Source organism: Vipera ursinii (assembly GCF_947247035.1).
Source record: "Vipera ursinii genome assembly, chromosome: 5".
NCBI classification, from domain to species: Eukaryota; Metazoa; Chordata; class Lepidosauria; order Squamata; family Viperidae; genus Vipera; species Vipera ursinii.
Window position 1 is genome coordinate 90,752,100 of NC_139518.1, and position 23,793 is coordinate 90,775,892.

A 23,793-nucleotide genomic window follows, 5' to 3' on the forward strand; every position below is an offset into this window, starting at 1 on the left:
TTTAATGGTGGAGTGCTTTTTGATTGTGCTCTCGTATTTACTGGGACTGCTAGCTGCTATGCGGGAGTAAAGGCTTTACTACTTTGGTCCTTATGCTGTTGTATTGTGGTAGCCTAGATAGGGCGTCTGCAAGAAAGTTCTTCCCCTCTGGTAAATAGCGGAGGGGGTGAAATTGAAGCGTTGGAAGTGTTGAGCCCACCTGTTTAGGGGACAGTTTTCTTGTGGTTTTCAATGCTTCCAGATTTTTGTGGCCAGTCCAAACTTGGAAAGGGATTTTACTCCCCTCTAAGAAATGCCTCCAAGTGAGAAAGGCCCACCTCACAGCATAGGCTTCCTTTTCCCACACCGCCCAGTTTTGTTCTGTCTTAGTTAATTTTTCCAAAGTGTACATGCAAGGCTGTAGTTGGCCCTTTTTATTTTCTTGGAGCAGTACTGCACCTACAGCCATGTCACTAGCATCGGCCTGAATGACAAATGGTCTCTCTGGGTATGGATGTGTCATGCCTCCGTTGGAGCCTGAATCTGCTGAGGAAAATGAGCTGGAACTGGAGCCTATGGAGGTCAAGGGAGAGGTGTCTGTGGCTTCAGAGGAATATGGGGAAGAGCAGGCCGAGGCAGGCCAGGGCCTTTCAGGATTGGGACAGGATGAACATGAGAGACAGAGCTCATGTGATGAGCAAGGGCCACCCCCTCCTGATCCTAGAGCACAGAGAGTGGAAAGATGGAGGGAACAACAGAGGCAGGCTCAACTACTCAGGAGGAGATCACCCCGCCCCTCTCCACAAGGCACACCTGGAGACTGAGACTTAAGGAGACGCTGTGGGGAGGGGCATTTGTCGGAAACAAATGCTCATTTCTAGAGAGTTTTGTGTGCCATTGCTGATCTTGGAAACAACTCTCTGATGTCTTGTTTTGTGTTGTGATTTCTGCTTGGAAACCCTGAAACTGACCATTGGTGTTGTGATTCAGGGTCAGCCTGTGGGTCCGGCAGCCGGCTCGGATGTCTCGGATGACTCAGACGAGGGGGAGGAGGAGGGTGTTGAAGACAAACTTGCTGATGATGGCTTGGAGGCTTCGCAGAGCCCCCAGCCAGGCCCCTCTTCTCAGCTGCGCGAGCCCGACAGTGCGGATGATGATGACCCACAGCTGGCCCTGTTCAAGGACGCCCGACGCAGGAGGCAGTCAAGCAGAAGCAAGCAGAGAAAGGCTGTGGGACTCCTCGGAAGGAGGCACAGGGAGGCCACGCCCTGAACTCTAATAAAGGGAGTGTTTGGGGAAGGGCTGGTTGCTGAAAGCAACCGCTCCGTTTGAGGATCAAAGTTCCGGTATCTTGTTTCTTGTTCTGTTGTTTGTTTGTGTAATAAATCTTGGCAGACGCTTTCCAGCCTCAGACGCTCTCCAGCCTCTGCCGTTTGTACAGGGGTTGCCTTTCTGCAAGGCCGGTAGCAGGCTGGTACAGAACAATTGGACTGGCTGAGAAACTTGATTTGGTGTTCAAAGACCTCGAATTGAATTTTGGCTTCTCTTCTGAAACTGCTCAGGCAAGCTTGTATTTCCATAGACTCGTTAGAATTTGGATGTATGTTTCTTTCCTTGTTATCTACATGGCCTTCAGTAAATTATTCTTTTAACTGTGTGTGAGTTGAAACCTGAAGGAGGACAGCTTGTTCCATACACACACTCTCCCTGCCTGAAGAGTTAAAAACTTGTGAAACTACTTGCAGCCAGAGGCTGCTGAAGGTGTGTGTGTCTTACTTTTTTCTACGGCTTGCCAGAAATGTAGGAGCATTGGGGGGAAATTGGAGCAAATAAGGGGGGGGGTTGAACTGCCAGTTAAGTGTTTTGCTTCTGCGCTGTGCCCTGGGTCATCACAGGATGTCTCAGTACTGGCTCCGCTGAAAAAAGTCTTTTTAGCTTTTCAAATGCAGCTTGGCATTCCATAGTCCACTTCAGCGGCTGGCTGGGTTTTGGCTTACTCTCCCCCTTTGGTTTTCAATAAGTTTGTGATGGGGAGTGCAAACTATGCAAAGGAAGGGGATGAACTCTCTATACAGTTTTTTCTGGTGTGTAGGGTCTCTCATTCTAGAACGGTGCGCACTTTTTCTGGGTTTATTTCCACCACCTTATGTGAAGCCCAGTAGCCTAGATAGTCAATCTTTTCTTTGTGGAATTCGCACTTTGAAAGCTTGGCATATAGCTTGGCTGTAGAGTTTGTTTAGAACTGCTCTGACCAGTTTCACATCTTCTGCTTTCATTTCAGTGTAAATTAATATGTCGGCCAGGTACACCAAAACTCCTTTATATAGGTGCTCATGTAGCACTTTGTTTATCAGTTGCATGAACACTGCAGAGGCTCCTTGTAATTCAAAAAGGAGCACTTTAAATTGAAAGCAGCCCAAGGGACAGTTAAGCAGTTTTAAAGTAGTTTTTCATTCGTCCCCTTCACTAATCCTGACCTGGTAATAAGCCTCCTGTAAGTCCAGTTTAGAAAATACCTTCCCCTTAGAGAGGTGGGCCAGCATATCCTTCATGAGGGACAAAGGATACACATTCTCCACACACATTGCTGTAAGATCCTGCCTCAACTACTACTCCCAAGAAAGCAGAATTCTTGAAACAGGCATTGTTTCAAAAGGAACTTTTATTGAGAGATAGCAAGAAAGCAAAGCAAGATCTAAAGTTTTCCTGTGTGAATTGCTACATTACAACTTACATTTCACAAAACCTCACTCCAGAGCCCAACTGTCCAGTTCACGTCCAACCAATCCACAGGTTCAAAGTTGTTATAGGAACCGGAGCTCATAAGGGACGGTTCCCAGGCACTTCACCAGATCTCATAATGGACTGGAGATAAGGCAGATGGCCCCTCGCACATTTCATTCCCCTTTTCACACCCAAAGAGATACATCAAAGTTGAGTAAGAACAGAGTCGAGGAAGTACAGCCACAAGCCCCCCTCCCAGCAGAGAAAAACCGTCCCCTCCCACTAGAATGGCAGAGCCCTGAAAAGAAACATTGAAGGGGTTTTTGACATGCTGCCCTCCTTAAAAGAAGGAGGAGTCCACCTATAGAAACAAAAATAATAAAATATGGAGGAAAAAGAGAATAATAGGTTAAGCAAGTTTATCTGGGTAATGAGCATGAAAACGTTTGAGTAATCTAAGGGCTCTAATCTGTTTCTTATGTATGCACTCATTTTGGGAGGCTAGAAGGTCTTTCCAAGCCACCAGATATTGGACAGGCCCATGATGCCTATGGGAATCTAGGATCTCTTTGATTTCAAAGTGTTGCTCCCCCTTAATCATAATAGGGTGTGGTGCAGAAGGAGCTTTTGGCCTTAAAGGCAAGATTATTTCTGGTTTTAGTAATCTACAATGGAACAGGGGGTGGATTTATCTTAAGGGTTTTGGGAGTTCTAACTCCACAGTGACAGGGTTTATAATACAAATTTGGGCCCTAGCTTCTTTGAAGGTTGAAGTGACTGCAGGAACCTAGTGGATAAGTAAACCCTGTCCCCGATGTGGAAAGGTTTGGGTTCTGTTCTCTTTTATCTGCTTGAGCTTTGTAGGCATCCCTAGCTTCATCCAAAGCTTTCTTTACTATTGGCCAGGTACTTTGTAACTGATTCCTTAAGGGAAGAGATGGTGGGTTCATTAGTAGGCAGTTCTGGCATTGGTTTAAACACCTGCCCTGTAGCTATTTGAAAGGGAGTGTATCCAGTACTAGAATGGATAGCATTGTTATATGCCACTTCAGCAAATGGCGGGAGATCGGTCCAGTTGTCCTGTTGGTAGTTAATAAAACATTTAAGTTATTGTTCTAGAACTGAGTTCGTTCTGTTCCCCCATTTGTTTGAGGATGATGACTAGAACTCAAGGCTTGTTCTATGCCCAAAAGGTCCAAGAAGACCTTCTAGAACTTGGACGTAAATTGGACACCTCTGTCTGAAATTATGCATTGGGGGGCTCCATGTAATCAGTAGATATGTTGGAGGAACATTTTAACTAAGTTTCTGGCGGTTGGGATCTTCTGGCATGGTATGAAGTGGACCTATTTTGAGAATAAATCAGTCACAATGCAAATAACTGTTTCTTGCACTGTCTGGCAGTTCCACAATAAAGTCCATAAAGATCTCTCTCCAGGGTGCTGATGGATGTAAAAGGCCAGGTGTTTTAACTTGCCTCCATTTTGCTGCGGCGCAGATGGGGCAGCTGGCTACATAACTTTCAATGTCCTTTTTCAATGATGGCCACCAGAACTGCCTCTTTACTAGGTAAAGGGTTTTCACAAACCCAAAGTGTCCCACCAGTTTTGAGCTGTAGGAGACTTGCATAGTTTGTAGCCTTTGCATGGCTGGGACATACAGTTTTCCTCCCACCCATCCCAGTCCATCCCACATTGATCAGAGATTCTTGTGCTCTAAGAACCCTCATCTGTCTTTAGAGCCTGTTTGAACACTGTTGAGGCAGTGCCATCCAGTTGGGTGGGGGGTTCTTTTCTGTGACTCGTAACGACTGGCGCTGCCAATTGCTGGGCTGATAATAGAGGTTTGATTACCTCTGCTTTGGTGCTGTTATAGTGTGGCATTCTAGATAGAGCGTCAGTTAAGAAATTCTTTCCCCCCCAGCAATTAGTGGAGAGTAAAATTGAATTTGTGGAAGTGTTGGGTCGACCATGCTTGTTTGTGGGACAACTTCCTGAGTGTTGTTGGAGCTTCTAAAGTTTTGTGATCAGTCCATACATGGAAAGGGATCTTGCTCCCTTCCAGAAAGTGTCTCGAGGTGAGGAGGGCCCAGTGCACTGCATAAGCTTCCTTCTCCCAAACTGTCCAATGTTGTTCAGTCTCTGATAGCTTTTTGGAGGTGTAACCATAGGGCTGCAGTTTTCCTTGTTTGTTCTCTTGCAGTAACACCACTGCTACTGCTATATCGCTGGCATCAGCCTGGATTATGAATGCCTTTTCTGGGTCTGGGTGCTTCAGAATCAGCTCTGTCGAGAAAAGTCTTTTTAATTTTTCAAATACCGCTTGGCATTCCATAATCCAGGGGCTGGCTGGGTCTCAGTTTATTCACCCCTTTTGTTTTTAACAAGTTTGTGATAGGTAAAACGATCTGGGTGAAAGAGGGAATGGTCAGTAGAAATTTGCAATGCTCAAGAAGCTTTATAACTGTTTCTGCTGTGGGGGCCACCCAATCTAAGATAGCGCATACTTTCTCCGGGTCCAACTCCACCCCGTACTCAATTTTCTCTTTATGGAATTCAAACTTCGACAATTTTGCACAAAGCTTAGCCTCTCAGAGTTTATTTAGGACCGCTCTGACCAACTTCATGTGTTCCACCTCGTTTCGGTGTAAATATATTGTCCAGGTACACAAAAACTCCCTTATACAGGTGCTCATGGAGCACCTCGTTGATCAGCTGCATGAAAATGGCTGGGGCCCCTTACTGTATAGACCAAAAGGGAGTACTCTAAATTGAAAGCATCCAAGGGGACAGTTGAAAGCAGTCTTCCATTCGTCTCTGTCCTTAATCCTAACTCTATAATATGCCTCTCGCAGGTCCAACTTAGAAAATATTTTTCCTTTCAATAGGTGGGCCAGCATATCTTTGATGACAGGCAAAGGGCACACATTTTTCACACATACAGCATTCAAACCTCTATAGTCAACACAGAGACAAAGAGACCCGTCTTTCTTGTCTTTGAACAGCACGGGTGTGGCCACCTAGGTCTGGCTGGTTGTATGAACCCACGGGCCAGGTTTTTGTTGATGAACCTACGTAGTTCGCTCAATTCCCTGGGGGTCTTCAAATACAGCTTTGGCTTTGGTAACTTCGCCCCAGGAATGATCTCGATAGTACAGTCTGTGGGCCGGTGGGAGGCCAGTTCGTCTGAACCCCTTTCACTGAAAACCTCAGCCAGATCACTGGGCATGGTTTGCATGGCCTCACTGCTCAATGTGGCCGCTATCTCCCTGATCTGTTTCCTTCCTGTGCGTATTCATTCGCTCAGTAAGGGGTTCTTTTCGCTGGGGAATTTCAAACGTCCCTCTCAGCAGTCTATCAGTCCCACCTGTCTATCAGCTGGTTCCATTTTTTCAGCTACGCCAACCCCAGGATGAAGGTTAAAGGTTTCTTTTCCTTCTCTGCCCAGAATTAACAGTTCTATGGGCATGGTCATTGGTGCAATTGGCCCACTTTGTAAAGGGTCATCGTAGTCACTTTCTGACGTCCTAGGTTCATCTTCTGCTTGGGTCGGAGTTCCACCCCCTGGTTTTTCAGGTTGAATGGAACTCCATGACCTTCATGTTCCTCAGGACCATGTCTTTCTGGCGTTGGCTGGGCTTAGTCGGCTTTCCTCCAGATTGCCCATTGCCTCTTTTGGTGGGAGTTTTGCTGCAGCATTCCACGGCATGATGACCCTCTTTGCCACATTTTAAGCAGGTGGTTGAGCAGGGGTGCAGCCGAAGGTTTTGCTGCTTCTGTCTTCTCCAATGGGGACTGTTTCCACATTTTTCCGGAGCGGTACATCTTGTGGTACTGGTCGATCTACACCTCTTTGGCCAGGAGGCACCAGTCAGGTAATCAAACTGGAGCACCCCTAGCCACGCATGCATTGTACAGATCGTTATTCAGCCTGTTCTGGAAACAGCTGATTAAGATATCTTCGGGCCAGTTAAGGCGGCATGCCAGGTCTTGGAACTCCTCCGTGTACTCAGCCACCTGACTCACGGTCTTGATTCGATCTTGTGCCTTCTGATCAGCCAGGCAGTCTTCAAATCTCCGTCTCAGAGCAGCCATGAAACGGTTAAAGTTTCAGAGCTCTGGTGCAGGGTAACCATCCATTGGGCTGTGATTTTTTCCAGGGCTAGGGTGATGACCCTGACTCTGGCTTCTTCACTGGGGAGAGTCCTCCCATATACTTGCATGTAGGTGAACACATGAGCCAGGAAGAAGCTCGGTTGCTGGGGGTCTCTGTCAAATTTCACCCCTAGGGGAACCAGTTTTGATTCCTCCAGTGGGGCTCTCCCTCTAGGGACTAGTGGAGTGTTCCTTCCCCCCCCCCCAGGAGCTGTAGGGTGGGTGCCATCATTTCCATAGATCCTGTTGCCCCCGCTGCGGATTCAGTCATTCCCGACTCACCCCGCATTCGGTTTCTTCCAGTGGATCCTTCCTTTTGCTCCTGCGTCACCTGGATTTTGTCTTTAGGTCCTGAAAGGCTTTCACCATGTATTGCACAGCTTGTTTCAGAATCTGGTTGGTCGACTCCTGCTCTCCTTAGGATTTGTCCCTGTCATCAGAGAGCAGGCCCATCTCCCACTTCCAGCCCTTCTTCCGGCTGCTTCAGGTAAATGTTACTTGACTCCCCATTTTGGCTCTTGCAGTTATTAGGCAGGGCTTTCTGTTTCTTGGGGAACCTTAAGTGTCCTTCCTGCCAGTTTACTTGCAGGTTCCATTTTTTTAACCACGACAGCCCTAGGAGAAAGGGCCATTCCATACCAGGTGTCACTATGAAGGTTAAAGTCTCAGAGTAGCTTCCCATAGTCAGACCCAGGGGCTCAGTGGCAAAAGTGGCTGGGACACCTCCAACGGTGGACCCATCTGGCTGGCAAAATGCAGTCGGATTCTTTAGTCTCCTTAGGTGTGTATCCTCAGTTTTCCTACTAGGGTAGAACTTATTAAACATCTGGTACAGCCTGAGTCTAGTAGGGCCTTTAGGGCTACTTTTGTCCCCATGCCTGGGATTAACAGTTTTATGGGCATGGTTACTGGTGTGATTGGCCCACTTACCAGGTGATCGTAGTCACTGTCGCTTGTCCTTGGCTCTTTCTCCGGTGGAATCGGGGTTTCCCCCTTCCCTATTTTAGGGAGGGATGGAACTCTATGACCTCCATGCTCTTCTGGGCTGTATCTTTCGGTTGCTGGAAGGCCTTGGTCAGGCCTTTCCCCCAATGGTCGATCTGCCTTTTTTGCGTGGGTCCTTGTGCAGCATTTCACAGCCTTGTGGCCTTCCTTGCCACTTTTGAAGCAGGTGATTGAGGGTGGCGGGGCTGCCAGAGGCTTCGTTGCTTCCCTTTTCCTTTGTGGCAGGGATCATCCCCACACTCTGCTCGATCAGTGCTGATTCCGAGCTTGGTCGATCTCCACCTCTTCAGCCAAAATGCACCAGTTGTGGAGGTCAAGGGCCCCTCAGGTGATGCAGGCATGATATAGATTGTCGTTAAGCCCGTCTTTGAAACAGCTCAGTAGGATTTCTTCCAGCCAGTTTTGGTGGCACACCAGGTCCCAAAAGTCTTCGGTATATTCAGCTATAGGATGGCAGATTTGCCTCACTGTTTTGATGCAGTCCCGTGCTTTCCGATCCACTAGAGCAGGGGTCGGCAACCTTAAACACTCAAAGAGCCATTTGGACCCGTTTCCCACAGTTTTTTTGCTTGCCCAAGATGGCGACGGCCGCAATCTAAGCTTCGGGCGCTCTACGAGGGCTCCAAATGGACCAGCTCAGGGAGGCCCACGGTACGATGGGGCGACTCCGGGGGTTGGGGGATCTATAAACAGCTGCTGGGCGCTGTTCTCCGCGGCGCTGAGCCCCCCCCTCCGAATTAGCGGCATTTGAAAATCGCCGACCTGCCGAGCACTGTTGCAACGCCGTGAATGTTCGGGACGTCTTGGCCTGCCTTTCCTCTTCTGCCTGCTCGCCGTGGATACCCTCTGCTTGTTCGGAGGGGCAGCGGCGACGATCCCACCGGCTGGAGACCTACCTACGATCATCAGCTGGCTGGCGCCGTTTTTGGCGGCGTGGAGCCTTCTTCTCCCGGATGGTGGCAGCGGACTGTGGGCCTGGTCATCGGCCTCGGCGGACGTGCTGGCGAATTCCCGGACTCAAGACAGCTGCTGGGAATGCCTCTCTCTGCCGCTGGAAGATCGTTTGGACTGGCGGACGGGCGTTGGGGAGAGAATGCTTCTGCCTTCCCCCCCCCAGACTGGCGGCGTTGGCCGGCGACGCGAGGATCGACAGAGGCCTGGCCTGCCTGTTCTTTACTTTCTCTGCTGACAGGCAGGCATTATGGCTAGCTCCATGCCTGACGGGAATTAAGACCCCCCTATTGACAGTCCAGTTTGGCTGGGACTTGACCGTGGTGGGAGGACGGTTTTGGACTGGTCAGCGACCACCTCACTGGTGTGAGAGACCAGCTGGGGTGGGCTTGGCTCAGGACCCCCCCTTTTCTCTCTACTCGCCCCGAGTCCCTCGGGAGAAGGGCGGTTTATAAAAACAAAAACAAATAAATACTCCAGATTGGACTCCTCAGCCGGAGTGAGAGGACGACTGAGGCTGTCCCTTGGATTGCCATCTCGGGTGAGAGCTGAGATGGCCTTGTGGACTAAGAGATATGCCTACTGGACTTCTTTTTCCATCTATATACCATCATTGAGCGACCCTTTGGACATATTTATAACATCTGCCCTAAGAGACTTTCCTAGCGCTGTATGGTTCACCTTCGTTACTCCGAAGCGGACTTGTATGCCCTTAGGGGGGTTCCTGCCTCCTGGGCGCAACCTTCCGCCTGTTTCCATACTCCCCTTAAGGACGAGCCCAAGCGCTGGGACTCCGAGAGGTGGCTGGGCTTAGATCGGGGCCTCGAGTTGAGACGTGCTAAGAGGCCCCTGATAAAAATTTTAGCCGGTTATTTTAAAAGGTTAGGGAGGGGTAGGGAGGGGGGGTAGGGAGGGAATCTTTAACCGGCACTCAGTCTGGACCTGTTAGGGGTCCTGACGGGACGGGGTCGGGGGAGGTGGCTGCTGGTTCTGGGAATGTGGGGGTGGGGCTTCAAATCCCCACGGCGATAGAGAATGGCAGCAGGTGTTTGCGCGGAGGGCCATATCAACACCTGGGATCGCGCCCCCGCTATCTCTGAGCGGTGGCGCGCTCCGACCCTCTGGTTAGCACCCTCTTGCCCGGGGATGAGGGTGATCAGGTCCCTGAGCTCAGGTTGGTCTATTCCTCCTCGATCAGATCATCCATGATCTGATCGAGGAGGAATGTGCGGATCTAGCGTGCATCACGGAAACCTGGTTGGGTTCGGAGGGAGGGGTGCCTCTCACCGAGTTATGCCCGCCAGGTTTCCGGGTGCTGCACCAGCCACGGGCTCAGGGCAGTGGTTATTCGGGAGACTTTGTGTCCCCGGGAGGCCACCATTGTCCAGATGGCCGGGAGTGAATCCCTCCTCTTGAGATGTGGTCCTCGGGCTCAGTTGGTCTTGTTGCTTACATACCTGGCGCCCAGCTGTGTGGCAACAGCCCTGCCTGAGCTGCAAGACACTCTCTCAGGGTTGGCGGTGGAGTTCCCCAGGCTTATAGTCCTGGGTGACTTCAACCTGCCGTCACTGGGAGGGTCGTCGGAGTTAGCTCAGGAGTTCATGGCCTCCATGATGGCCATGGGCCTGACCCAAGTTATTGAGGGCCCGACTCATGTGGGGGATCATACTCTCGACCTGGTGTTCCTATCTGGACAGTGGTTGGATGATCTGGGAGGGGGTTCCCCGTCCATCACCCCTCTGTCATGGTCAGATCACCACCTCCTGAGGCTGGTTTTCTGCTATGCCACCCCCCGCCGCTGGGCGGCGGAACTGACCAGGTGGTTCCGCCCCAGGCGCCTAATGGACCCGGATCGGTTCCAGAGGGCACTTGGGCCTATACCTATCACCCTTACCCACAGTCCAGTCGATGCTCTGGTGGAGGCCTGGGAAACGGCTGCCGCCAGGGCACTTGACTGCGTTGTACCCATGCGACCTCTGACCCGGAGCAGATCCCGTTGGGCCCCATGGTTCTCTGTGGAGCTCCGGGAGATGAAGCATCGGAGACGAGGTCTAGAGAGCGGTTGGAGATCCAGCCGATCCGAATCCGACTGATTGCAGTTAAGAACCTTTATAAGGTCTTATCTTGCGGCGATAAGGACGGCGAAGTCTAACTACTTTGCCGCCCTTATCGCGTCCGCAGATAATCGCCCGGCCGCCCTGTTTAGGGTGACTCGCTCCCTCCTTAACCAGGAGGTGAGAGAGGATCCCTTGCGGGGACGAGCCGAGGAGTTTAGTCATCATCTGGCGGACAAAATCGCTCAGATCCGGACTGGCCTGGACTCTGACTGGGCAGAGTCTGATGTGGAGGAATCGGGCGGTCTTGAGCACGTTATCTGGACTGAGTTCGACCCTGTTTCCCCTGATGATGTGGACAGGATCATGGGGAGACTGAGCACCACCACCTGTTTGTTGGATCCGTGCCCCTCCTGGCTAGCTTATGCGGCTCGGGAGGGAACACGAGGCTGGTTCCATGCAGTAATAACTGCTTCTTTGAAGGAGGGTGTCTTCCCTGCCGCCTTGAAGGAGGCGATGGTGAGACCCCTTCTCAAGAAGCCTGCTTTGGACCCGGCTGTTTTAAACAACTATCGTCCAGTCTCCAACCTTCGCTTTTTGGCGAAGGTTGTTGAGAGTGTGGTGGCGCATCAGCTCCCTCTGTTCCTGGAGGAAACTGATTATCTGGACCCGTACCAATCGGGTTTCAGGCCCAGACACAGCACGGAGACGGCATTGGTCGCGCTGGTGAATGATCTCTGGAGGGCAAGGGACAGGGGTTGCTCCTCTGTCCTGGTCCTATTAGATCTCTCAGCGGCTTTTGATACCATCGACCATGGTATCCTGCTGCGGCGTCTCAGGGGGTTGGGAGTGGGAGGCACCGTTTTACGGTGGTTCTCCTACCTCCAGGGCCGCTCGCAGTCGGTGTTGACGGGAGGGCAGAGATCCGCCCTGAGGCCTCTCATTTGTGGAGTCCCTCGGGTCGGTTCTCTCTCCTGTTCAACATCTATATGAAGCCGCTGGGCGAGATCATTCGTGGCTTCGGAGTGGGGTATCATCAGTACGCTGATGATACCCAACTTTTTCTTTCCACCCCGAACCAACCCAGTGATGCCCTCACTGTGATGTCCCGGTGCCTGGAGGCGGTTCAGGTCTGGATGGGGAGAAACAGGCTTCGTCTCAATCCCGCCAAGACTGAGTGGCTGTGCATATCGGCATCTCGGGCTAACCAGACTATTCCACCTCTAACGATGGGGGGTGAGGTGTTACCCCCCGTTGATAGGGCTCGCAACTTGGGCGTCCTCCTGGATTCACAACTCAATTTTGAAGATCACATAGGAGCCGTGACCAGGGGGGCTTTTGCCCAGGTTCGCCTGGTGCGCCAGTTGCGTCCCTATCTGGACCGAGACGCCCTACGCACAGTTACTCATGCGCTCGTGACCTCCCGTTTGGACTACTGTAACGCTCTCTACATGGGGCTGCCCTTGAAGACCACTCGGAGGCTTCAACTGGTGCAGAATGCGGCCGCGCGAGTTGTAATGGGGGTCTCCCGATACTCCCATGTAACACCTCTACTCCGCAAGCTGCATTGGCTTCCGGTTGCCCTCCGGGTGAAATTCAAGGTGCTGGTTATCACCTATAAAGCCCTACATGGCCTGGGTCCAGGGTATTTGAGGGAACACCTGCTGCCGGCATCAAATGCCCTTTGCCCAGTGCGCTCCCACAGGGAGGGTCTGCTCAGGGTCCCACCGGTAAGAGATTGCCGGCGGGTGACACCCAGGGATAGGGCCTTCTCAGTGGGGGCGCCTGCCCTCTGGAACCAGCTGCCAGTGGAGCTGAGGACTGCCCCCGACCTTCGATCATTCCGCCGGGGCCTGAAGACCTGGCTCTTCGAGCTCTCGGGCCCAGGCTGAGGAGAAATTTATTTTAATTGGGGTTTTTTAATTGTACAGGGTTGGTTTAATCTTTTTAATTGGTTTTTTAACTTTTGTATGGTTGATTTTTTTTATATTGAAAAGTTTTATCATACATTTTATCTTTAACAAACCCCCCTACCCCTCCCCTATCCCTCCCTCCTTACCCCTCCCCCCCTCCCCCCCTGACTTCCCAGAGCTAAGTACAAGGTATAAAATACAAAAAAAGAAGAAACATAAACAACCATATGCTAACAACCATAAACTCTAAAATCTATCACTCTCTAGCTCATATAGGATAACTACAAACACTATTAATATAAAATATATAAAAAAGAGAAAAAAAAAAGAGAAAAGAAGGGAAGGCTTATTCAAATGCTACATGAAACTTTTTAGTCCCATATTTGTTCTGGATATACTCAATCCATTTGTCCCATATTTGTTCTGGATATACTCAATCCATTCCTCTTAACAGTTTAATAGCCTCCTTAGACTTCACATCCTCTGGATTCAAAATCAAAGCCTTTTCTTTTTCCTTTATTTCATTCTCCAATTCTTTCCTCCTAGCTTCCACAGCACATCTATGTTTATTATTCATATATATCAACACCCCTCTCATATAGGCCTTGCTAGCATCCCAAACCATGTCCATAGAGGTGCCCTTATTCATATTAATTTAAAAAAAAAACCCCTTCATCCGCTGTTTACATTCTTCCACATTTCTCTAATTTCTAAACAAATTCTCATTTACGCGCCACGAGCGCCTATCTCTATTCTCCTTATTAATCTCTAGCCAAACTGGGCTATAATCAAAAATAGTTCTTGCACATATCTTCACCTTCTTAATCCTTGAAAAAAAGTCATTAGTCAACAAAATAAAATCGATCCTGAAAAAAGATTGATGTCTGTCAGAAAAAAAAAAAAGTATAATCCTTTTCATGCGAATGTCTTTCACGCCAAATATCTCACAGTTCCAAGTCATCCTTCATTTCAAAAAAGGATTTAGGCAGTCTAACATGACTTGGGACGCGCTTAAAAGCTCCAGCCTTGTCCATCTGTACATCCAAAACACCATTCCAATCCCCCATAAAAATAAAAAATTTCTAATCCAACTGGGTATACTTTGTATGAAATAAACTAAAAAAGTCAGCTTGTTGTTGATTAGGAGCATATAATCCAACTAAAAGCATCTTTTTAACTTCTAGCAGCAACTCTATCATAACGTATCTTCCATGCTTATCTGCTTCAATTAAGTCCGCTGTTAAAGCACTTTTAACATAAACAACCACTCCATTAATATTGAAAAACTTTCTTCCTCTTCTGTGGTGAATTTAATCCATTAACGTTTCAAGTTAAAAATTTAGTTGCCATGCATATCATCCCAAAGCTCTTGGAGCACTGCTTAAATAGGACTATCTTTCTTAGGCCGTACTCCTCCCACTGCTTGGCTGTAAGTACATTTTGGAAATTCCATAGACTTCTGCTGACCTTATTCTTTTTTTTTTTTTTTGATCGTTTTAAAGCAGCACGCGTCTCCCTCTGCTCTCTAGAATCATCCAAAGAAGTTGTGGCTTGATCTCCTCCAGCACCATTCTCCTCTGTCTGTCCATCTTCAGCCTCTTGGTGTTCTCCTTCTCCAGATCCCTTTGCAGCTTCCAGAAGTGATAGTGGGGTTGCTTTTAAAACGTTATTGTAAAAATCACGCGCCTGCATCACAGTGGCCAAACGGTGCCTTTTACCTTCATGCATCACCATCAACCCAACTGGAATCTCCCATCTGAACCTTATATCTCGTTGTTTGAGCTCTTGCACTAAAAATGTAAAATCCTTCCTTCTCCTTAAAATCTTTGGAGGAATTTCTTTTAGAACCAAAACTTCTTGATCAGCAATCACAACTTTAGTACCATAGGCAGCTTGAATAACTTCATCTCTAATTTCCCTCTTTGCAAAATAAACCACCACATCTCTAGGTAACTTTCTCTGTCTAGCAATCCATGAATTCACACGAAACACTTTATCCATGCCTCCCTTTATTTCAGATGCTGGCTGACTCAATACTACTTCGAGAGCCTCAGAAATCAGCTGCTTTAGGTCTTCCTTAATATTCTCTTTTAAACCTCTGATTCTAACAGCATACTGCATCTGGAAATATTGAGCAAGACTCAGTTCTCTGTCCATTTTGTCTCTTAAATCTTCATTCTCCAGTACTTTTGCTTCTAATATGGCATTCTTTTGAGTCAAATCTTCCACACATTCAGCCACTCTATACACTGAAGACAAAATGTCTACCTTCATCACTCTGAACTTCTCTTCCATCCTCTCTTCTATTCTCTCCTCCAATTTCTCCAATTTCTCCTCCATCTTTGCAAATTTATCACCCATTGTTTCCAGAATTACCTGGGCATATTTTTCAAGAGCATCTTGTAAATCCTTCGGTGTCAATACATCAGGAAGAAGCAACGCTTGCAATGATGACTGTTGCATCGGAGAAGTTCCAGCACTCCAAAGAGCTTTTGGGGGAGGTTTAGCCGCCATCTTTACTTTCACTTACTACGCACTTTCACTTTTAAATTTATAAAATCCATTAAGCTAGAAAGCAGCAATAAAAGTCCTCTTCACCTTTTCCTCCTGTACCGCTGTGCCTGCTCCTTTTATTCCATGGTCTTTCCTTCTGGCAGGGGTGGTCGCAAACGCCTGGCTCCGCTCCAGAAATCGCGGAGCAGAGACGGTGACCAGCTGGGAGCAACCCAGGCTACAGGGGAGTTCGATCCTTCAGCCGCCCAAGCTTTAAGCTCAGGCGGCCCCGGAGAACTCAACCCCTACCTGGGGGCTCACCCCCTCCTCTTCTCCCGAGGAGGGGGCTTCAAATCCACCCGAACAGCTGATCGGCGCTGTTTCGGGTGGAAATAACACAGCTGAGCCGCGGGCAGCCCGCAAGGGCTGTCTCCGGCGCCGCGCCGCCACCGGAAGTCCCTGTATGGTTGATTTTTAACTCCCTGTAAACCGCCCTGAGTCCTCAGGGAAAGGGCGGTATATAAATGCAATAAAATAAAAAATAAATAAAAGAAAAGAAAAGAAAACACTGGGAGCCACAAAACCCTTTTGACATCTAAAATGAAGATAACACTGCATGTATCGTTTTTTACCTTTATGCTATGTATAAAAAACTAGTGTGTTGCATTTATGAAATCAATGAACTGCTACAAAGAAAAAAAATTTCTGCATGCAGCAAAATATTTTGAACTCCAAAAAGAAGACGCTGGGTCAAAGATTACTTTCAGATAAAATACTCATAATAAAATTATCCCTATACCTCATCTCTTAATTTTAAAAAATCAAAATATTTCATTAAACGTTCTTTACTAAAAGTCTAGTAAGGACAACCACATATATTCATATTCCATCTCTCTTTCTCTGTCTCTCTCTCTCTCCCTCCCTCCCTTCTCTCTCTCTCTCTTTCCTCTGCCTTGAGAAGAAACTGATTGAAAGGCTGAGAAATTTCATTCAGCCAATTGTCTGGGAGAAAGCCCCCCTTGAAACCCCCTTTTTGGCAATAGACTCAGCTTCACCTGCAGCCATATCGCTTCCCTCTTCATACCTGGGAAGGTTCCTGATTTGGGGGAGGGACCCACAACATTAAAACTAAAATTCGGGTCACAAGAAACACATCCTGTGGCAAGTTGTCCAGCATTGAGTTGGCTGTGGCAAGCTGGGTCCCCCTGCCCCCCGCATCCCGTGCAGAAGCTTCCATCAGGTAGTGGGACCCCTCCCCACCTCCTTCCTAAGGAATGGCCAGTTCCTGAGGCTGGGAAGGAGGCCGGCCAGCTGCAGGCAGAGGATGTTCTGGGGGGGGAATCTCCCATCAAATCCCCCCAAATGCTTCCCTTGAGGGGACCTAACACACTCCCCTTAATCCTTTTTCTGATGTTCATTCAGGGTTGCTGCAATATGTTTGTCCTCATCTAAATAGTGTTCTTATACAGCTCTTGTTGGAGGTTGGGTTATTACTTTAGTAGTGGAGCACTTGATTGGCATTAGTGGTTTTTTGGTAGACTTGACTTGACTTTACACTGACTTTACATATCCATTCTTCCTTACTTTTGTAATTCCTTTTTACAATATCATTAATTATTTGAGCAAAGGATATCCTTTTTATATATTTTAATTAGAGACCAGTATCTTCTCAGGGCATCTTTGTTGAGCATTTAATATATTCATTTTGTGAAAAATTACTCGTTTTGGCTTTCTAATAAATTACAATAGAAAGATAGCTGCAAATTTCTATCCTGGTTTCTGAAGAAATCATGGTCGACTGAAGAATGGACCATTGACACTTCATTTTTTCTGAAATTATTTTCAAATAAATTTGAACAAGTTACTAATCTTAGATTAGTTATTGTAACTTTGTGATACTAGAGAAGGAAAAAAACCATTTTCATCCTTTCACTTAAGAAAAAATGTGAATAGATTTTGTGTGTATCACTTTGCATTTCTTCAGAATGGAAAAAGTGGAGTATTAGTGCTTTATTTTATTATACTATATATTTTGCCTTTACCAGACAAAAGGGCTGCAGAATTTTATATGTAGTTCAACTTCCTTTCTATTCATAAAGACTTAATGTCATCCCTTAGAACATTTCTTCATAATTCTAGATCTATGGGTTTGTAAATAAAAATAATATTAATGAGTGTCCACTTTTTATTTTAGATTCATTGGTTTTCGATCTTCAATTCCTTTATGATGGTTATTTTCCTGGTGGGCTTGGTTTCTATGATTTTAATGAGGACCCTGAGGAAAGATTATGCACGATATAGTAAAGAAGAAGAAATGGATGATATGGTAAAACTTTTGCTTATATTTTTACTCTTAAATTTATAGGTATTCAGTCTAAGAGAAAGCCTGGATTCAGAAAGATTGAATGTTTTAGAAATGGGATCAAACATAATTAATTAATGTGATCAGTTCTGTAAGTGCAGGGTCTCCTAAGCATAAATATTATGTATTTTAATAATGATTTAAAAACTTTTTCTGATAGCCTGTTATTTTAAAATTTATCTCAATAGAGGGACCAGTTTTCCATATACTCATGGTTGATATTTTTAAAGTATCATATGCTTAAAATACAGATTATATGCAGTACATTAATTAGAATAGTATTCTCAAAACTTAATAGGAAGCATTTTTAAGTCAGTTTTAAGATAAAGCAGACTTTGAATCCCATCTATGTGGATAAATGTTCATGTATTTTGAATACCTTTTCTTCAGTCGTTATTCTAAACCTTCTTTCACTATACAAGAGTTAGAAGCTTGGCCAAGGCACATGTTCCAATATCATTGAAATCTGATATGTGTGTACGGTGCTGGAATATTGATAAAGAGAATCCTATATGTGCTAGTATTATACAGTTGGCCAAGAAGTGGGCATGCATAGTGGTTCACTCTGGAAAAAAATATCTTTTCTTCTAGACTTGGTCTTCTGGTCTATGTCTGTGGTCAAATTGTTTACACTTATTGGACAGCTGATTTACATAACTTGTTAGGCCAGTGTTCCATTTAATAAGGCATTATCTGATGGAGTTTATTTATTTTATTTATTTATTTTTATTTATTTTAATTCCATTTATATCCCGCCTTTCTCCGAAGACTCAGGGCGGCTTACAAGCTTAGCAGTAGCCTTCATTCTATGTATATGCCTGCTTGTTAGGGCTTTCATACACCCCCCCAAGCGGCATTATTACAAAGTCAGCTTATTGCCCCCAACAATCTGGGTCCTCATTTTACCTACCTCGGAAGGATGGAAGGCTGAGTCAACCTTGAGCCTGGTGGGACTCAAACCTGCACTAATTGCAGGCAGCTGGTGTTACTTAAGGAGGCATTAGCCCACTGCTCCACCAAGGCTACAAGTTTATCATTTTCAAAAATATCTGTCCTAGACGGGGATTGAATTTAGGACTTTTGGCATGTAGAACAGGCAATTTACCATTGACACAGATGCCTCCCAAATTCTCTAGTGAGCAGAAGAGCCCCTAACTCCTCCATATCTAGAACTTTTCTGCATTTAAATTTTGTATGTATGCATTCAGACATCTAATGGAACATAGACAATTAAATTTGTATGTAAACCTAAGTTAGAAGCTAAAGTTGGGATCTAGAGATAATAAGAATATGACTAGCAAATTTTTCTTCATTTGCAGATGTGAGAAATGTAATAAGTTATGTCATTTTATAATATTTGTGCTTTACATTTTTTCTGGTTTCTCTAATTACATTGTTTGAACTAGTTTATTCCTTAACAAAGAATTCAATTAATTAATACATTGAAGTAATAAAAAATATTGCAGAAGATTATCTGGACTTGTGTTTTCTTTTAGAGCAAGGGTGTATAATTCTTAATCCCCAAATCATTATGTATAGCTCCAAATCTCATTTAAAAGTTGCAAATAAGAAAATAAAGGAAATTATTATGAGGAATAGTCATATAAAATATGTTTACTTACATTTTGAATAAAATTTAATTTTGGTCTTGGTACTGTCCAGTTGTGGCTTCTGACAGGAATCAATTTCAACCTGAAAATATGTATGTATTCCTAATTTAAAGAAATAATGATAATAATGTGAAGCCCACATATAAAAATGTTAGGTTAGATTTTTACTTATTGTGCACTACTCAGCAGTAGGAAATAGCCTAATTTGGGGCTGGTATCCAGCTTAAATGACTTTGACATAAAGGTAGGAAGATCCAAAATGAATGTTATTGTCAAAGCATACTGATGTATACTGCAAGTATGCAGCATTTGATACATTTTTGGTGCATTCTCTTGCATGCTTTTTCTACAGTAGTAACAACATGGATTAATGTTCCTTTACCCATCATCAGTATCTCTCCTCAGAAATGTCACAGATGTGGCAATAAGATTTTACTCAGTGATTGCAAGTTGTTGATCAGAGATTATCATAAACGATTGACCAATGATGTGAGCTTTTTAGCATTCTCCTGCTGCAAGGTGTGAGTAGGGAGAAAAGAGAGAAAATCTGTGCAGTTTAGAAGAGGTTTTGGTAGAGCAAGTTGTGGGTGTTACTTTATAGACTGAATTAGACTGTGGTTTGGCAATTACATTTTTTCTTGTTTTGAATGAATGTATTGTGTTTTGTGCAGGATAGAGATCTAGGAGATGAATATGGTTGGAAACAAGTTCATGGAGATGTTTTCAGGCCATCTAGTCATCCTTTAATATTTTCATCCCTTATTGGTTCTGGCTGCCAAATCTTTGCAGTTTCTTTCATAGTAATCATTGTTGCCATGCTGGAAGATTTATATACAGAGTAAGTATTACTTTCTGATTATATTAAATATATATTGGTAAGGTCCAGTGAGCCCACTTGAATATCAGCTATTTTTGGAGCTGTAGATTTTTCCAAAGATAAATAGCTGTACAACCAGAAGAAGCATAGATAATGCTCATATATTTATTTGACTCAGAGTTTTAACATAGGTAAAGTACAAATTTATGGTAATACATATTTTAAATTTAAAATGATGAATTAGATCCTAAACCTTCTTCCTTGAATAGAACATGGTCTGTTGAACCATGCTTCACCGACATCAGACTTATGTGCAAACTGCAGGTGAAAAGCACAAATCTAGTAGTGGAAATGTTCCCTGTATTTAAGACCATCACCTCTCCCCTTGAAGATCTGAAGAAACATCCCCGCCACCACCATCTGTTACCATATTCTGAGCAAATCTAAAACAATCCTCCAGTATTAGAAGCAAATTATTGGATGTAAACCTGAACTTCCTTCCAGGCAAATAAAGAATCTTATTAAAAACTTGGTTCTGTACAGTGAAATCACTTTTTGAAGCTATTAACATAAAAAAATTCAACATTTAATATAATAACAAATTTCAGAATACAATCATAAATAGCAGGGTCTGTGGTGGTGTGGGGGGCAGAACAATAAAAGCATAGCTGCAGTATTACAAAGCATGCCCTGCCTTTTCTATACACATGTCATGATATTACATGCAGATCATGGCACACATACATATGCTTTATCATTATAAATATAGCAAGCTCCTGAAGACACAATTGAACATTAAACAAAATTAAGATGGGAAGATCAAATGGTATCAAAGCCAAAGATATGACAATTTCTTTAGCTTATTTAAATCAGTTTAGATGCCCTCCAGCTATAATGGACTTCAATTCACCTTATCCTAGAAAAATCGCTACTTGCTGAGGTTATTGGCATTGGTCCACATACAGGTATGTTTTTAATGTAAGCCATCAAGTTGTTTTCAGTGTAACAGCATAGAAAATGTGTAACGAACAGAAAAAAATAATATATGTTGATCTTCTAGGTTAGAAAGATTCAAAATTATCTAGGCATTGCAGTAGGAAAGGCTTCTGGTATGTTTTTGTTAAATATTCTTCACAAGGTAACAGAAATCATAAAAAAGTAAGTACAGTTCCTAAAGTCAATAGAAAGGTATATAATTTTGCAGAAATATTGTTACATTTAGACTATTACATTTCAAGAAATGTATCTACTAGCAAGTTATAATTGTTACAAGTTGTTGGATGGTTGAAAATTCAAATACATTTTTGCATTGTTTGAATTTGATACCATTAAATTGCTTTGTTTTTGTCTGAGTATGGAAAATCATTTGACTTTTAACATTAGGAAGCAGCAGTGAAAATACTATTTTAAAAAAATCCTTGATGCTGCTTCTGTGTTTATCTTTATATCCATAAAAAGATCAACATTCCCAAGATATGGATATGAATAAAGTATCCACATATATCCAGTCTAGTTGCCTACTGACCAAACCGACATTTTATTCTCCTTTCCGGATATGGGTACTATTGAGAGCACTGTAAAATTATTTTTTCCTTGCTAGATTCTTGTGAGAGACAACTAGAAGCCAGAAAAGCTGCAAGTATGGTACAATCTCAGAGAAATGCTAATAGTCAGAAGCAGGGATGGCTTTTGAAATAGAGAACAATTATCACAATATCATTTTTTTCTAATAAAATTATTTTAATATCCTGTATGCTATTTCCTAGTCTGACAGAACATAAATTCCTTCTGCCACTCTGTTTTTATTGATATATCTCCCTGCTTGAGTTGGGTGTGTGAGGAACAAGTGTTTCTACTCAGATGTGCTATATCAGGCACGTCAGACTTGCAACGTCACATGACGTCACACAACGTATCGGGACTTTTTCCCTATTGCAATGGGGTTGGCACGGTTTCAGTGTGACGCTTCCAGCCCGCAGGCCAGCAGTTTGACATCTCTGTGCTGTACCTGTAGTTTGAAAACTATGGAAACAAAACCATAGTGGCATCATAGTATCATAATACTTTTGTATGTTTTATTATTTCTGGGATACTACTAACCATGACAATGATAGCCATTTCTTCTCAGCTCAAGAAAGAAAGTTTAACTAAATGAGGATATACATTTTTAGTAACATTTTTTTAATAGAGGTTTTTTGTTTTTGCCAGTATATCTTAATGTTTCTTATCTTAATAAAGCTCAACTAAAGCAGTTATGTGAAACACTATAGTAGTCAGGGATCAACTGCTGGCATTGTGAGGCAGAAAACTGTTTTCATTCTTTTTGTTTTGTATATTTTAGGCTGACAAAAAATAAACGTGTTTTTATTTTATTTTAGGAGAGGATCAATGTTAAGTACTGCTATTTTTGTTTATGCTGCAACATCACCAGTGAATGGTTACTTTGGAGGAAGCCTTTATGCCAGGCAAGGAGGTAAAGCATTTCTTGATTATTGTTCATAGTGCAGTCTAGCATAAAATGTGGTCTATCTACATATGCATTCATGCATGAACAACCTTTTGCTGATGAAGCAACCAACTGAGCATTTATATGCATGCAGGGAGGACTTGAAGAAGTCCTGAAAAGTGCATTGAGAAGTGCAGTACTGTATTTTTCGGACCATAAGACGCACCTGACCATAAGACGCACCCAGTTTTTAGAGCAGGAAAACAAGAAAAAAAATATTCTGAACCAAATAGTACCGGTATACTAAAACGGGTTTTCAACCTTTTCATCCATTGTACCACTTTTAGGACAAGGCAATGTCCGAGTACCACCAGTGGCCCAACAAGGTGTCAAAAACTTGACCCCCCCCCCCAAAAAAGGAAAAAAAATGATACAGGTAGTCCTCGACTTACAATGATTCACTTAGTGACCGTTCAAAGTTACGACAGCACTGAAAAAAGTGACTTTTGACCATTTTTCACACTTGTGACCGTTGCAGCATCCCCAGGGTCATGTGATTTACATTCGGATGCTTGGCAATCGATTCATATTTATGATGGTCACATTGTTCCAGGGTCATGTGATTGCCTTTTGCAAACTTCTGACAAGCAAAGTTAGTGGGGAAACCAGATTCACTTAACATGTTACTAATTTAATTTCTCTCTCCCCCTCCTCTTTCTCTCTCTCTCCCTCACTCTTTCTTTCACTCTCCTCTCTCTCCCTCTTTCTCTCCCTCTCCCTCTTTCTCTCCCTATTTTTCTCTTTCCCTCTATTTCTTCCTCTTTCTCTCTCTCCATTTCCCTCCCTTTCTTTCTCCTTCTCTCTCTCCCCCTCTTTCTCTCCCTCTATTTTTCTCTTTCCCTCTCTTTCTCCCTCTCTCCCTCTATTTCCTTCCCTCTTTTTTCTCCTTGTCTCTCTTTCTTTCTCTCTCTCCCTTTCTTTCTCTCCCGCTCTCTTTCCCTCTCCCTCTTTCTCTCTCTCCCTCTATTTCTCTCCCTTTCTTTATCCTTCTCTCTCTCTCCCTCTTTCTCTCCCTCCCTATTTCTTTCTCCTTCTCTCTCCCCCTTTCTCTCCCTCCCTATTTCTTTCTCCTCTCTCTCCCTCTCTTCTTCTCCCTCTCTCTATTTCTCTCCCTCCCTCTCCCATTGTCCCTTCCTTTTTTCCTTCCTTCCTTTCTTCCTTTCCTCCCTCTTTGTCCTTCCCTCTCCGTGTTAGAGCAGTACTCGTGGAGGCGGCCCTGCGGCCT

General features: G+C 44.7%; 1 protein-coding gene across 4 annotated transcripts in view; it reads left to right on the top strand.

The window, feature by feature from the left end:
• TM9SF3 (transmembrane 9 superfamily member 3) overlaps positions 1-23,793 on the top strand; it is an 88,404-nt gene that overhangs the window by 52,346 nt on the left and 12,265 nt on the right. For all 4 annotated transcript variants that reach the window (XM_083364222.1, XM_083364223.1, XM_083364225.1 and 1 more), the window contains 3 exons: positions 17,468-17,599; positions 19,917-20,083; positions 22,441-22,535. In XM_083364222.1, the coding sequence (XP_083220348.1) occupies positions 17,468-17,599; positions 19,917-20,083; positions 22,441-22,535 (394 nt within the window). The remainder of the gene's footprint in view (positions 1-17,467; positions 17,600-19,916; positions 20,084-22,440; positions 22,536-23,793) is intronic.